The following is a 13,815-nucleotide window of genomic DNA, read 5'->3' as shown; positions in this document are numbered from 1 at the left end:
CCTAATAACCATAAAAACAAATTTCCTTATACTAAATCATGTTATAAAACAGCAGTTGTCAATTTTTTTTCAATCCATAATTTCAGAAGTAGACTTAAACATCAGTGGAATAGACACTCATTTAGAACATACTTTTTGAGAAATGCTTGTTCCTAATTCAACAAATTAACTCCACTACTATTATCAAATGACATTAGGAAGAAACATTTATCTACTGTCATATTTTTACACTAGAGTCTGACACAAAACCATCTAAAGAAACTTCATGGAACACACAATTGAGAAAAACTCTTAAGAACATTTCTTGCACATTCATAAAAATAATAAAGGTAATAGAAAGGAAACATGAAATGTTTCCTTTCATACCTGTGGTTGGACATGAATCCATATCTCCATAGTTGTTGACTGTTTCATGGGAGTGTGAGATCATACAATCTCTTTCACTAGCTTTAGATGGAGGAAAAAATATATATAAGTATTTTTTCAGTGGTTTGTTAAAGGTGAAAAACATAGTGTATTTTACACACGCATGGAACATGGTTAAATAAAATAGTTCCTGGGTTAATCGTTCTACTACATATCATAGTCATTGAAGAATTATAATATGACAGGCAAAACTCTAGGCCCCAGGAATAGAAGAGAAAAAAAAAAAAGAAAAAAATTATTTTCTCATGGAGCTCAAATTTCACTATTACTTTTAAGTGTTCCATTAACTATATTAATGGAATTGTAGAGGACAATTTAAAATATTTAAATGGCTGAAATTTAAGCTGGAGACATTTTCACTCCAATGCTGCTTTAACTCAATGTCAGCAGCTGCCTAACATAAAAAAATATATTTAATAGATCTTATAAATGCCAAGAAATTTATGAACCAATACACAGATACTAATCTACCAACCTAAAATAATTATCAAAGTCTTGAAAAGAAAATGTTTTTATCCATTTAATTTTCTTCAGGACACGGAGAGGGTATTTTTTTAAAATACTGAATGTAGAGGCACCTGGGTGGCTCAGTTGGTTCAGCATCTGACTCTTAGTTTTGGCTCAGGTTGTGACCTCAGGGTTCCTGGGTCCAAGCCCCATGTTGGTCTCCATGCTTACAGTCTTGGGATCTTCTCTTTCTCTCTCTCTGCCCCTCCTCCCTGTCAAAATAAATAAATATACTTAAAAATTGAAAAAAATATCGAATGTATACTGATGAGGGAGCATAAGGCAAGCTGACACTCTGTAAACTGCCCCCCCCCAGGTGTGACATTCCTCAGGCATTCTTGGCTGCCCTAAAGCAAAGAAAAGGATAAAACAAAAGGTTAACTGATAGAGATCACACTCATGCAGGACATGAGTCTCCACCAGTTTATAAATGTGCTAGTAAATGACAAGAAAAAGGCAATCTTAACAATAGTCTAACCTCCAGAAACCCATAGACTGAGTTTTCTGGAACTTTAACATCACCCTCCCCTCCATAGTGATGTGGGGAACAAAGGCAAGAAGGGAATGGCAAGTAAAATTAAATTTCCTTATAATCAGCAGCCCACTGACAAATAGTTGAGATAGGCAGAGTAAAACATTCCTCCAGGAACACCCTCTGTCTTATGGTTAATGCCTTGCTAGAGAGAAAACAACACTTAGCTTGACAATAGCTGGGTCTCCAGTATCTTAGGAGTCCTCTTTAGCATATGAAAGTCCTTCTGGAGCCCTCCCTTTTGCCTTCACCTCTCCCAACTGCATAGTATATAATCAGTCACTCTTCACAAGCCCAAGGCAGCTCTTTCCACCCATGGGTTCCTGTCCTAGTGCTTTAAAAAAATCACCTTTTTGCACCAAAGATGTCTCAAGAATTCCTTTTTGGCCGTTAGCTCTGGACCCCCACCACTCCAAAATCCCATCATATACTATACACATTTTCTGTATATTTGATTTAAGTATATGGGGTAAAGGATTTGGTAAAAAGTTATCATTTGATTTATGAAAGGGAAAGATTTTTCAAGGAAGCTGAGAAAACCCAAATCAATGAGTGTTGGAAGATTTCATGCTATGATAGCATAGTTGAGTAGTATAACAAATCTTATATCACACTCTCAGGACTCCATACTGCTTTTTGGTGTGCTTCAAATTACAGTGATACAATTATTGGTTGACAGTATTTTGAAGGAGAACATATTTTGCCACCCCAGAATGTGTCTTTTTGGTAAAAGATTATTTTAGGCTAATCATTTTTAAGGAAAGGCAGACATAGGAAAACCTCTGAAATCTGAGAAGTTACCCTTTTATAGGAGACAATACATTTATAAGGAAAATCTCCATTTGTAAGGGTGTCTCTTTGTACCTGGAAGAGGAAGAAGACCAAATTTTTAGCAACTCATCAATGGAGAAAGCAACAAACCTAAATATACATAACAATCTTACCCTTGTTTACTATACTCTACTTTCTTTAACTATTTTACCTACCCACTAACATCTTTTGTCTTTAGCTAAAGATGATATTTAAGGTAATGGCTTGGGCAATTTCAGAGAGTTACTCAGTTTTCCTGAGTATCTTCCATGTATACAGGAGGCATACATGTTATTAAACTTCTGTATTTCTCCTGTTAATCTGTCTTTTATCACAGGGGGATCCCAGCTGAGGATCTAGAAGGGTAGAGGGAAAATTATTTTTCCTCACCCACAGTTTCAAATGCCCTACACACATCACCTTAATGTGACAATTTATTTATTTTTATTACTAGTGCATGCCCATTATGTTAAATCAAGAAATGAAGGGACAATCAGACTTGGAACATACACCTTTAAGGCTTAGTTGAGCAAGAATTATTTCATTATCAAATTCAATGGCAAATCATATTTATTATACAATGCCTGTATGGCTGTGACAAAAAGAATACAATACACACTGTTATTACCAGATTCATCACTCATCACAATATTCCAACTCACAGAAAAGCAATATTCAAAATAATTTAACAATTAAAATGGAATATCTTATCACAGCAGAATTTCTTTGCAATTATTTTTTTAAAAATGAAAATAAGGCTGTGACTAATGTAAATTTCCAAAAGTTTCATTTGTTAACCAAGGGGAAAATTTGATTTACTGATGGTGAGTTGATTACATTGCTTCCAATAGCCAAATAAATGTATCTAGAGAAAGTAAACTTAAGACTGTTAGCTTTTCAACAAGTACATTTGCTCAAAAAGTTGAGGACATTAAGAACATTACTACTGAATTTTAAAAAGTAAGGGTAAATAATTTTAAGTGTTTTTTTCCTTATCTTCTTAATATGTTAACAGATGTTAGCAACAATGTTTGGTTGTTATTTACTTGAGGAAGCAATGCCAAATTTGGAGTGACTAAAGAATTACCCTCTATAAATGAATAGTCTGTGTGGAATAGAACAGACAAAAATACTTCCAATGAAGCTGAGAAAACACTAATTCAGTAAAACCTGAAGTGGGATCGTCTAAGAAGTGTTACAATTAATGGTGGTTAAAATATATGTGGCACAGAAAAAAGTTTAGTTGGGCAAATTTACAAGGCTTGGAAAAATATAAGATGACCAAAGCCTATAGTTATTTATTGTATTACACATCAGCAGGTATCATGTGTCTATCACATGTTATTGTACTGGTAGTGTCAACAGTGGGCTTCCTTCACTATTGTTAATGGAGCCATTATCATTCTGTGAACTTTTGTCAAAAATGCAAGGTGAATATTCTGACTTGCCCTACCTCACAAACAGTTGGATGGTTTAGTGGTGGTGAAGTTTTACTGACATTTTTTTGAGCTCAAAGTCAAGACTGAAATTTTGCCAAATGAGAAGAAGCACCCTTGACCACTATTATAAACACGGAATTACTTTGGAAATTAGTTTTTGCTATAAACTTGATAATGTCTCTTAATAAATCAACATAAAATTATAAGGTAAAATAGTGTTTATATGTAAGGCCTATACTGCTATAAAGTCATTTTGATGACAACTAGAATTGTTTGAATTACAAGTGACATCAAGTTACTTTATATACTCCAGCACTGCAGAAGTTAAAACAAGAAGCAAAATCTCCATCCCCACATGAATTTGCAGTGGGTTGCAACAAATATGCAGTTGAAGAGCTTTTACCTAAACTTTATTTAGAAATCATTAATCTTCAATGCGATGACATGATAAATAGAAAATATTAAAAGAATCTAATAGAGTAGTTTGCATGCCTTTTAAGAAATAGTTATGTTGAAATAAAACTATATGCTTATGGATTGATATCAGTATTTGGCAGTAACTATCTTCATGAAAAGATATTTCCAGAGATCAGATATACACGTCCATTCATTTCATTAGGAGGTGTATAATACATAACAAATTGTACTCAGTATTATCATAATTGATATATGAATATCAAATGAAATTTTGTGGAAATTTGTTTTCTCATTTGTTATATAAATATCTAATCTAGCCCTTTACAGAAAAAGTTTGCTGACCCCTGATCTTGGAGAAAAGGAAAGACAGATTTATTACTGTGACTAATGGACAAGTTTATAAAATAAGTCTGGTGGACGTTAGATGCAGAGAGTGAAGAGGAGTTTTGTAGTTGTCATTTTGCATAAAAAGCAATATGGTCAAAGGCAGAAAAAACACAGGATGTGGTTAGTATGACTGGAGTGTCATAGAAATATAGCTTCATATTGGGACAAATATATAAAAAAAGTGAATTAATCAGATACTCTTGATAGACTTGCAAAATTAGCTGGTGATTTTATAGTCATACAGTAAGCAAAGTAGAAACATTCAATTGTATTTGAACAATGTGTTGTGTGTTACGGAAGTTTCTAAGCAGATTTGTTCTCAGCTCTCAGATTTAACTTTATTTTTAAATTTTTTTTTCAACGTTTATTTATTTTTGGGACAGAGAGAGACAGAACATGAACGGGGGAGGGGCGGAGAGAGAGGGAGACACAGAATCGGAAACAGGCTCCAGGCTCTGAGCCATCAGCCCAGAGCCTGACGCGGGGCTCGAACTCACAGACCGCGAGATCGTGACCTGGCTGAAGTTGGACGCTTAACCGACTGCGCCACCCAGGCGCCCCAGTTTTTAAATCAAGTCTATTAGAGCTGCATTTCCCATGCACATTTTAAGTATCTGGTTTAAACATTTTCTGTCAAGTGTGAGAAGTTTTATGTGTCTGGGCTGCTGTCAAATATATAATGCCATATTCAAATGTCTACTGAATTAACTAGAGATGGTATTTTAGGTGGCTAAATGTTTAAAGCTATGTGGATATAGCCATTTAAATTTGCCATTTAGTTGCCAGGTAATTTGGCAAGTAAACATCCCTATTGTATAATACACTTCAATATTCAAATATTAGGAGAAACTTACTGAATTTTGTTTTTTACAAAAATAACAATTTAAGGGATGCCTGGGTGGCTCAGTCAATTAAATGTCTGATTGAGGCTCAGGTCATGATATCATCATTTATCAATTTGAGCCCCACATTGGGCTATCTGCTGTCAGCATGGAACCCACTTCAGATCCTCTGTCCCTCTCTCTCTCAGAAATAAACATTAAAATAAAACAAAAAATAAGAGTAAAATAATATTCCCATCCATGACAGTGTTCTTCCAATTATTCCTCCCCTTTCAACCAAACCCCAGAGTTATAAGACTAATAAACAGGAAGTCATCTGATAAAATAGCTCCAATATAAAGAACTGCTGAGGATTAACTATAATATAAGTAAGAGAAATGACAATTCTAGGAAATATTGATGGTCAAATACATTGATGCTTCATTTCTTTAAGAAAATATAGTTCATCACTGATACCTGAGAAATACAATGTACATATGCATTTGTATTTCCTTACATGGACCACATACTGAACCAAACTGTATTTTCCTTTTTATGGAATCAGATGTCAAACTATCAAGAAAAGGGTAAAGTGCTTTATAATCACAATCTTTACAGACTTAAGCCTTATTTTAATCCAGTTCATATTAAGAGTGCTTAAATAGTGAAAAGTGAGAAGTGGATCTTATCATTGCTCTTAAAGAGTTTTGAGAAGTGTCACTGGTATTGCTGCTAAAAATAAAAATACTACTACTACTACTAATAATACTTCCAAGAGAAGGATGGATAGATATTTAATCTTATTATTCCTGAGTCAAACATTACTAGTCCATAGATTAGATATTGGAAGGAAATTTGATATAGTTTAAACATGTATTAAATCCTTTAGCAATAATACATTATTTCACCAGTGATGCCTTCTTGGCCTAATTAAATAGACACATATGAAAGAAAGGGATTTTCATTTATATTATTTTACCTTTCAGAATCCAGAAATTTCATGACTTAAAAAATTGTATATATTCTATTTGAATGATTTTATTTATGAATGTGAGAAGAGGTGGCCCATAAGGATCACTGATTCAGAGTAAATGTGAAAAATTCTATGAAATATCCCTCAAGTTCTTTGAGGCAAGAAGGAAATTTTCAGCCAAATTTCCTTTCATAGATATGTGAACTATAGCTCAAAATATGCACAGTGATAGAGCTTTTGTTATAAATGGGAAAATATTTTCAGCTTCTAAAGTCTTTCAGGAAAATCATAATAAATTATTACAGGTGACATTAAAAGGTAAAAATCATTTCCTAAAATATAACTGCCTTGCAAACAAACAAAAAAGCATCATAATATGATTGAAACTTCTAAATCTGGCAGGACCTTCCAACTATTCTAAAATGTTTTCCTGACTTTGTCATACACAGAATCTGAGCTTAATGACTTAATGTATTAACTGCATTTCTTAACTTGACTAATGCTGAAACTACTGGATGAGGTTAACCCAGACTGATTCAGTGATCATTTTAAGGAGAAATGTGGATTATATCCTTTCTTCTCCCACTTGGAAATGTTACTGTCATTCAGACAAAATGGTGAGAAAATCATAGTTAGAATAAGATCATGATATTTCTGACCACAGTCTCAAAATTACATTATTGTTTCAAAATGTGGCAAAAAGATCCAGAGGAACTTCATTGTATTCAGCAATTACATTTCTTTCTCAAATGTAACATTTTCTACTGGAAATGTTAGTTATGCTTCCATTTTCACAGTAATCATTCACACCCCAGGAATGTCATATATTATAGAAATGTGACTTTCTAAATCGTTATAGTCATCACTTAATTTCAGCTACCAAAGACTACAGATGAGTTTAACTGATAGATTATTTTTATTTTATTGCCATATAATTGACATATTGACTGTCATGTTAGAAAAAAAAAGTCCTCTCAAAGCATCATATAAAACATTTTTTGGAGAGTTATATGTAATACTTATGAAAATAATATGTGCCTATATATATGTTGGTGATTCTTCTAATGATTACATGTTTAAAAACAGCCTCATTCTCATTTACTTCCTTATAAGAAATCAAAATCAAGATCCATCAAAACTATGGTAAAGTTCACAAATATGAAGTGTAATTTGATGCTTATTTTTGTCCCCAATATATTTAGCTGAAGGATTTCACATTAAAAGTCTTGGAAAAAAAAATAATCTTTTACTTTTTATAATAAATTACAAGGCACATTTCTCAATTCAATGAATACATGCTAGATACTTCCTGAAAGAGGAAAAACCCTTAGTTAATTCTTACTCTCCTCAATGTTTCCTAAGGTCCTTTTGCCAAGTCTTTCTGTCTTACAGTTAGCAGAGGTGACAATGCCTAAGGAGGAAAATATAGGTTTAAAAGAGATTAAAATCTACTCAACAATATGGTTCAAAGATGGAAAAAAATAAGGCCTTGAAATCTGCATCTGGTTCTACATCTTGTTTTATGAACTCTGTCAAGTTAAAGATGACTTTCAGCTTCATCTAGAAAATGAATATAAAATACAAGCCTCTTAGAATCACTGTATTATACTGAGTTACTATAGTAAAGTGCCTGGAACTTTATAATTGTCTTCATAACTTGAACTATTATGGATATACCTTCCCTAATAACATGAAGGGGAAGCCATTGAGAGCCATCCACCACATGGTTTCCCCCTCATTGCACCTCAACATTTTTGAAACTACAAATCTCAGTTACTTACAAAAAGTGTTTGTATACTTAAAAAATAAAAATTACCAACTGTTGCAGTCAATAGCACAGCAATGTGATGGTTGAAGTTGGAGGGAATAAGGAAGGAAGACAATTAGTTATTCTTTATGTTTACAATTCTTAAATAACCTCTAATTGGGAGAAACCTCTTTTGATTATACATAAATTCCTCTTAGTTACATAAAAATAAATTATTTGTGAATTTATGTGGCATTCCAAAAAAAAAGTTGGTTTATACAAGTGGAGAATTCCCAAAATCATCAAAATTTGAGGATGAATATTAATCATTTTTATGAATGCATAAAGATAAATAAAATAGACTTAAAGACAATTGACTATTGAAAGTTTTAAAATTAATTGACTAATTAAATGTTATAGAATGCATCTAAATTTGCTTAAAAAATCAATACCTTTTTTGGATGAAAGCAAGAAGGAGAAGGTTCAGATCAAATAAGTTTAAACGTAGAGTCTGATATTCAGTATTCATTTAAAATTTTCAAGTTTCCTTAAAATGTTCTGTTTTTTTTAATTAATTAACTTATTTATTTTGAGAGAGAGAGAGCGAGCAGGGAGAGACAAAGAGAGTGGAAGAGAGAATCCTAAGCAGGCTCCACACTGTCAGCACAGAGCCTGATATAGGGCTCAATCTCATGAACCATAAGATCATGACCTGAGCCAAAACCAAGAGTTGGAAGATTAACTGACTGAACCACCCAGGTGCCCCACTACTCTAAAAGTATTATACATATTACATGCTTGAATAAATATGGCAAATTTAAGTTTTCCAAATAAATTATACAGAGTAAAATGTTCCCACCTAAACTCACAAACTCCGTGTTTTTTGGAGATAAAGCCAAGCCAGAAAAGACACAATTTACCAATGTTTCCTGTCCACAGGATGGGATGCATTGGTCTGAATTAAAGGCACATGCAAACCTATGTTTATCAACATTCTGGTAGAGACAGGACACTGTGAATCTGGAATACTTTATGTCTTATATATATTCTTCCTTTGGTATTGTTTGTATGTTTTTTGCTTATTTTTGTGTTTTACTTTCCAATTGGTGTCAAGAGACATGGATTAAAGCACAAATTTGAAAGCAGTGGATGGAATGGTGCAGAAACAATTTAACATTAGGTTAATCTAAACTAAAACTTATTTTAAGACTATACTTCTTTCTAGGATAACTGCCATCATTAAAACTAAAATGATGAGGTCTTAAGGAGAATGGTGCTGAGTGTTTCCATAGGCTGTTTAATATTTGCCACATTGGTCTGAGTCTCTCTGAAATGGTTCAGCATGATAAGAATATGCTGTTCCTCCTTCTGGATGTAGTAAGACCTCAGATAAATATGACAAAAATAGAGCATTACTTTAGGAGGAACATATTCATTCATCCACAATGATTCCAAGGATTCTGCCAAAATCAAACAGCTAGTTTGAAACTGTTCTCAGGTGTAACAAATCACCAGGTAGAAAAATCAACAAGATTGGAGCGCTTAATTAGACCTTTTATCTTAATCATCAACATGTCAAGTGTATGCATGTGTGTTTAGAGAAGGGGGCATGCTATAGAAAGGGATGAATTAACACTTAAAATACTCAGAGTTTTAACAAAACCTGACATAAGATTTGCCAGATGGTTTGGTACTGGATTATAAAACTTGAAACTCATCTTCATTTAAGAGTTTTAATGGTTGTATTTCCCTTATAAAGCCTCTTACTCTCCTGCTAGGTTGATCCTTCAAAATTATACATCAGGCTTTAAAGAACAGCTTCTATGAACAGTCCCCTTAAATCTCAGCTAAACTAAGCAAGAAGATTACATGTTATTATGATGTAGCACAGGAGGATTTTTCTCCAGCAAACATAATGATGTGAAAAAGGATAAAGCTAGTATTCTGTGCAAAAAGGTTATCCATACAAGAACAATACTTTTCACACAGATTATCTATACCTGTTGAAATGTCCATATTGAAAAAACTATTTCTTAATGCTTCTGTGAAGAGCTCTGATTTTGACAAGCTTTCAGGTCTAGATAGCAAGACCCAGTGATCACATACCTCTATAAAGTGGCCTATTTTGGGGCACTTAGAGAGATTAAATCTGTCACTGGCATCATTAGAAAAAAATAAAGTATAATATTTATTTCTCAAGTAATTTATATTTAGTTCTAGCTTATCAAATTTATTTGAAGGAGTAGATATCTCATTTTTTCATAATTTAAGTTTACTAAACTTTACAATATGTATTCTTTTCTTTCTTTCTTTTTTTTTTTTTTCAACGTTTATTTATTTTTGGGACAGAGAGAGACAGAGCATGAACGGGGGAGGGGCAGAGAGAGAGGGAGACACAGAATCGGAAACAGGCTCCAGGCTCCGAGCCATCAGCCCAGAGCCTGACGCGGGGCTCGAACTCACGGACCGCAAGATCGTGACCTGGCTGAAGTCGGACGCTTAACCGACTGCTCCACCCAGGCGCCCCAGAAACTTTACAATATGTATTCTAATTAGCACAGGAAAAAACAAGAAGTAACTAAACAGAACTATAATTCTGTATATATTTTCACATTTCAATATTCCTACTGAAAGCCAATTAAGGTATATGCCATAATAATGAACCTCAAATACTCAGCAAAAGAATTATGTAGTCATCAGATTATATAACATCAGATCATCTGACCTTCCATATGTGAAATATCAGGCCCTATAAGAAATATCAGTAAATTATGTTTAACTCCTTAAAATAATAATTTATATTTGCTTATTCATTAGATTATTTTTTGATTTCACCTCTCTGAGATTGGCTGGGAATGGCTCCTCAAAGTAGACACAGAAATTTAAAACTAATGGCTGCCAATTATTTTTTTTACAAACTAGATCCAAATAAAGACAAAATGTATGCTTGTACACACACATGCACATGCACACACTCCTATAAACTTCATTTAGTGTTCATTTTCAAATTATGTTCATTGCTATTATTTTCATAGTAATTGTGTTCATTGCTATTACCATAAATTCCTAAGAATACAGTATGTATGTAGTATATGGGCTAATCTCTTAAATGGCTTCTAATTCCTTAAAATTGGCTTATGAAAGTATTAAAAAATATTCTAAATATATAATTCAGAAATAGCAGTAATATATTTTGAAAGATTTTATAAATTGTTAGAGCAGTGGTAGGGATGGTGGTAAACCTTTGCTTTAAAATACCTTTTTATGGGGCACCTGGGTGGCTCAGTTGGTTAAGCAGCCAACTTCGGCTCAGGTCATGATCTCGCGGTCCGTGAGTTCGAGCCCCGCATCGGGCTCTGTGCTGACAGCTCAGAGCCTGGAGCCTGTTTCAGATTCTGGGTCTCCCTCTCCCTGACCCTCCCCTGTTCATGCTCTGTCTCTCCCTGTCTCAAAAATGAATAAAAAAACGTTAAAAAAATTTTTTTAAATACCTTTTTCCAATAGGAATTAAAAGAGTTCAAAAAAAAGTGAGATCAACTGATTATTTAGCAGCTTGATATAAGGTGATTTTTAAACAATTTTATTTTTAAAATTTTCTAAGAAGTGTGAGAATAGAAATAATTTGTATGTTTGCTGCACATTTTAAAAGTGTGTCTTTCAGTTGGAAAACTTTCCATGCATAATCTCTTTAATGGAGAAATATACAATAATGTATTACATGTTGCAACAATGTTTAATTGAAAATATAAAAGTATTATTTTGAAATTGGGAAGAAAAATATAGCAATAGTTTAGCCAAATCGGTGTTCAAAATAGTAAATGTAATTGCAATTAATCAAAACTTATAATGTCCCCATTATTCAGAGAAATAAATACAACATAGATGAAGCTAAAGTGCTAAAGATTTAACTACTTCCTGCAATGAGAGATATAATACAATGAGGACAGATTAGGTTATTGGCTTCATTCTTGTCTCCACTAAAAAAAAAATAAAATAAAATAATAAAGGGACTCTACTGTATAATAAACTAGATATCACCCTGAAGAGGATCTGCTGAATATCAATAATACTAGTATTATTCACACCCTCCAATCTGTGGTAAAGATTACTTAACCTTTCTCCAGTACATACAAACAAATAATGTCTTTATCACTACCATTAGTCTGTAATCTTGCTTGTAGGAATTTTCCTAGTTATTATGTCAAACGAAAAACCTTTCTTTTAGTTACATACGATTATGTTCACTTGATTATGCCAAATGAGAAATCTCTATTTTAGTTACATATTAAAATAGGGATTGGTAATTTCTAAGTGTTAAACAGGTCTTCCCTTAACTATAAATGAATTATAATAGTCTAATCTGTCTATTCTCATTTGCCATCATTCAGATATCAAAATGATGATACCAATTATTTTAGTAGAGAAGGGAATTATGGATTTATAGTTGATCTTCTTCCAATGTGAACACAAACTATTTACAAAAAAGGTTTGTCATAGAGCTGGTGGCAATAATTATGAATTGGCTTTCTTTACTAAAAATCGATTACAAGTCTAGAATTAAAGAATTATTTATTTTCATCTCCTAATATCAGGACAATGGGTTCAAGTATGGGGAAGGAAGAGGAAAATTCCTATTTCATTATTGAAATTATGACTTACTTTAAGATTCATATTTTAAGACACAAAAAAGCACTGCTATCCAATCTTGAGTATTTGGTAAAGGAATGTTAAAGATTTAGAAAATCTATGTTTTCAAGTCCAGTCAAGATTCACATACCAGGTACAAATTTCACTAGATTTATTTTTCAAAAGATAACTATCCTGTGAGGTTTTTGTACTGAAAATTTTCTGGTTTTCAAAGATGCTACTTATATTGAAGTATTTGTCAACACAAACATGGTCAAATAGGGACCCTCATTGCTACTTTGAGAATTTAGCTTTGTAAGTATAAATTCAATATTAAAAACCTAAAACAATCCATGTAGATACACTATTTAAGATATTAATTAAAATTAGTATTTAGCACAAAAAAGTTACCAATTAACTCTGTTTGATTTCACTCATATGTGGAATTTATGAAACACAACAGATGAACATAGGGGAAGGGAAGGAAAAATAAGGTAAAAACAGAGAGGCAAACCATAAAAGGCACCTAAATATGGAGAACAAACTGAGGGTTGCTGGAGGGGAGGTGGATGGGGGATGGGTTAAATGGGTGATGGGCATTAAGAAGGACAAGTTTAGGGATGAGTTCTGGGTATTATATGTAAGTGATGAATCACTGGGTTCTACTCCTGAAACCAAGATTACACTGTATGTTCGCTAACTTGAATTTAAATAATTAAAATAAATAAATAAATAAATAAATAAATAAATAAATTATATTAAATAAAAGTTATATTAAATATATATTAAATATAAAATTATATTAGATAAGTAAAAAAATATTTTTAAATAATTAAAAAAATCATCAATATTGCTTTCTTTTTTTTTTTTTAATTTTTTTTTCAACGTTTATTTATTTTTGGGACAGAGAGAGACAGAGCATGAACGGGGGAGGGGCAGAGAGAGAGGGAGACACAGAATCGGAAACAGGCTCCAGGCTCTGAGCCATCAGCCCAGAGCCTGACGCGGGGCTCGAACTCACGGACAGCGAGATCGTGACCTGGCTGAAGTCGGATGCTTAACCAGCTGCGCCACCCAGGCGCCCCATTGCTTTCTAAACATACATAATCTGCAATTCCTGAGTGGAAGTT

At 33.0% G+C, this 13,815-nt stretch overlaps 1 protein-coding gene across 1 annotated transcript in view; it reads right to left on the bottom strand.

Moving 5' to 3' along the window:
• Nucleotides 1-360: 360 nt before the first annotated feature.
• The window catches only part of PCDH11X (protocadherin 11 X-linked), a 251,251-nt gene continuing 237,796 nt past the window's right edge, over nucleotides 361-13,815 (bottom strand). Inside the window, 1 exon segment of the mRNA XM_047075805.1 lies at nucleotides 361-443. Within this exon segment, the coding sequence (XP_046931761.1) occupies nucleotides 361-443 (83 nt within the window).

This window comes from Lynx rufus, unplaced genomic scaffold (genome assembly GCF_022079265.1).
Source record: "Lynx rufus isolate CCGP_SWC_20201006 ecotype Redwood Valley unplaced genomic scaffold, mLynRuf1.p SCAF_14, whole genome shotgun sequence".
Lineage (NCBI taxonomy): Eukaryota > Metazoa > Chordata > Mammalia > Carnivora > Felidae > Lynx > Lynx rufus.
The sequence above is the reverse complement of the archived record's forward strand: the minus strand, read 5'-3'. Positions and strand labels throughout refer to the sequence as shown.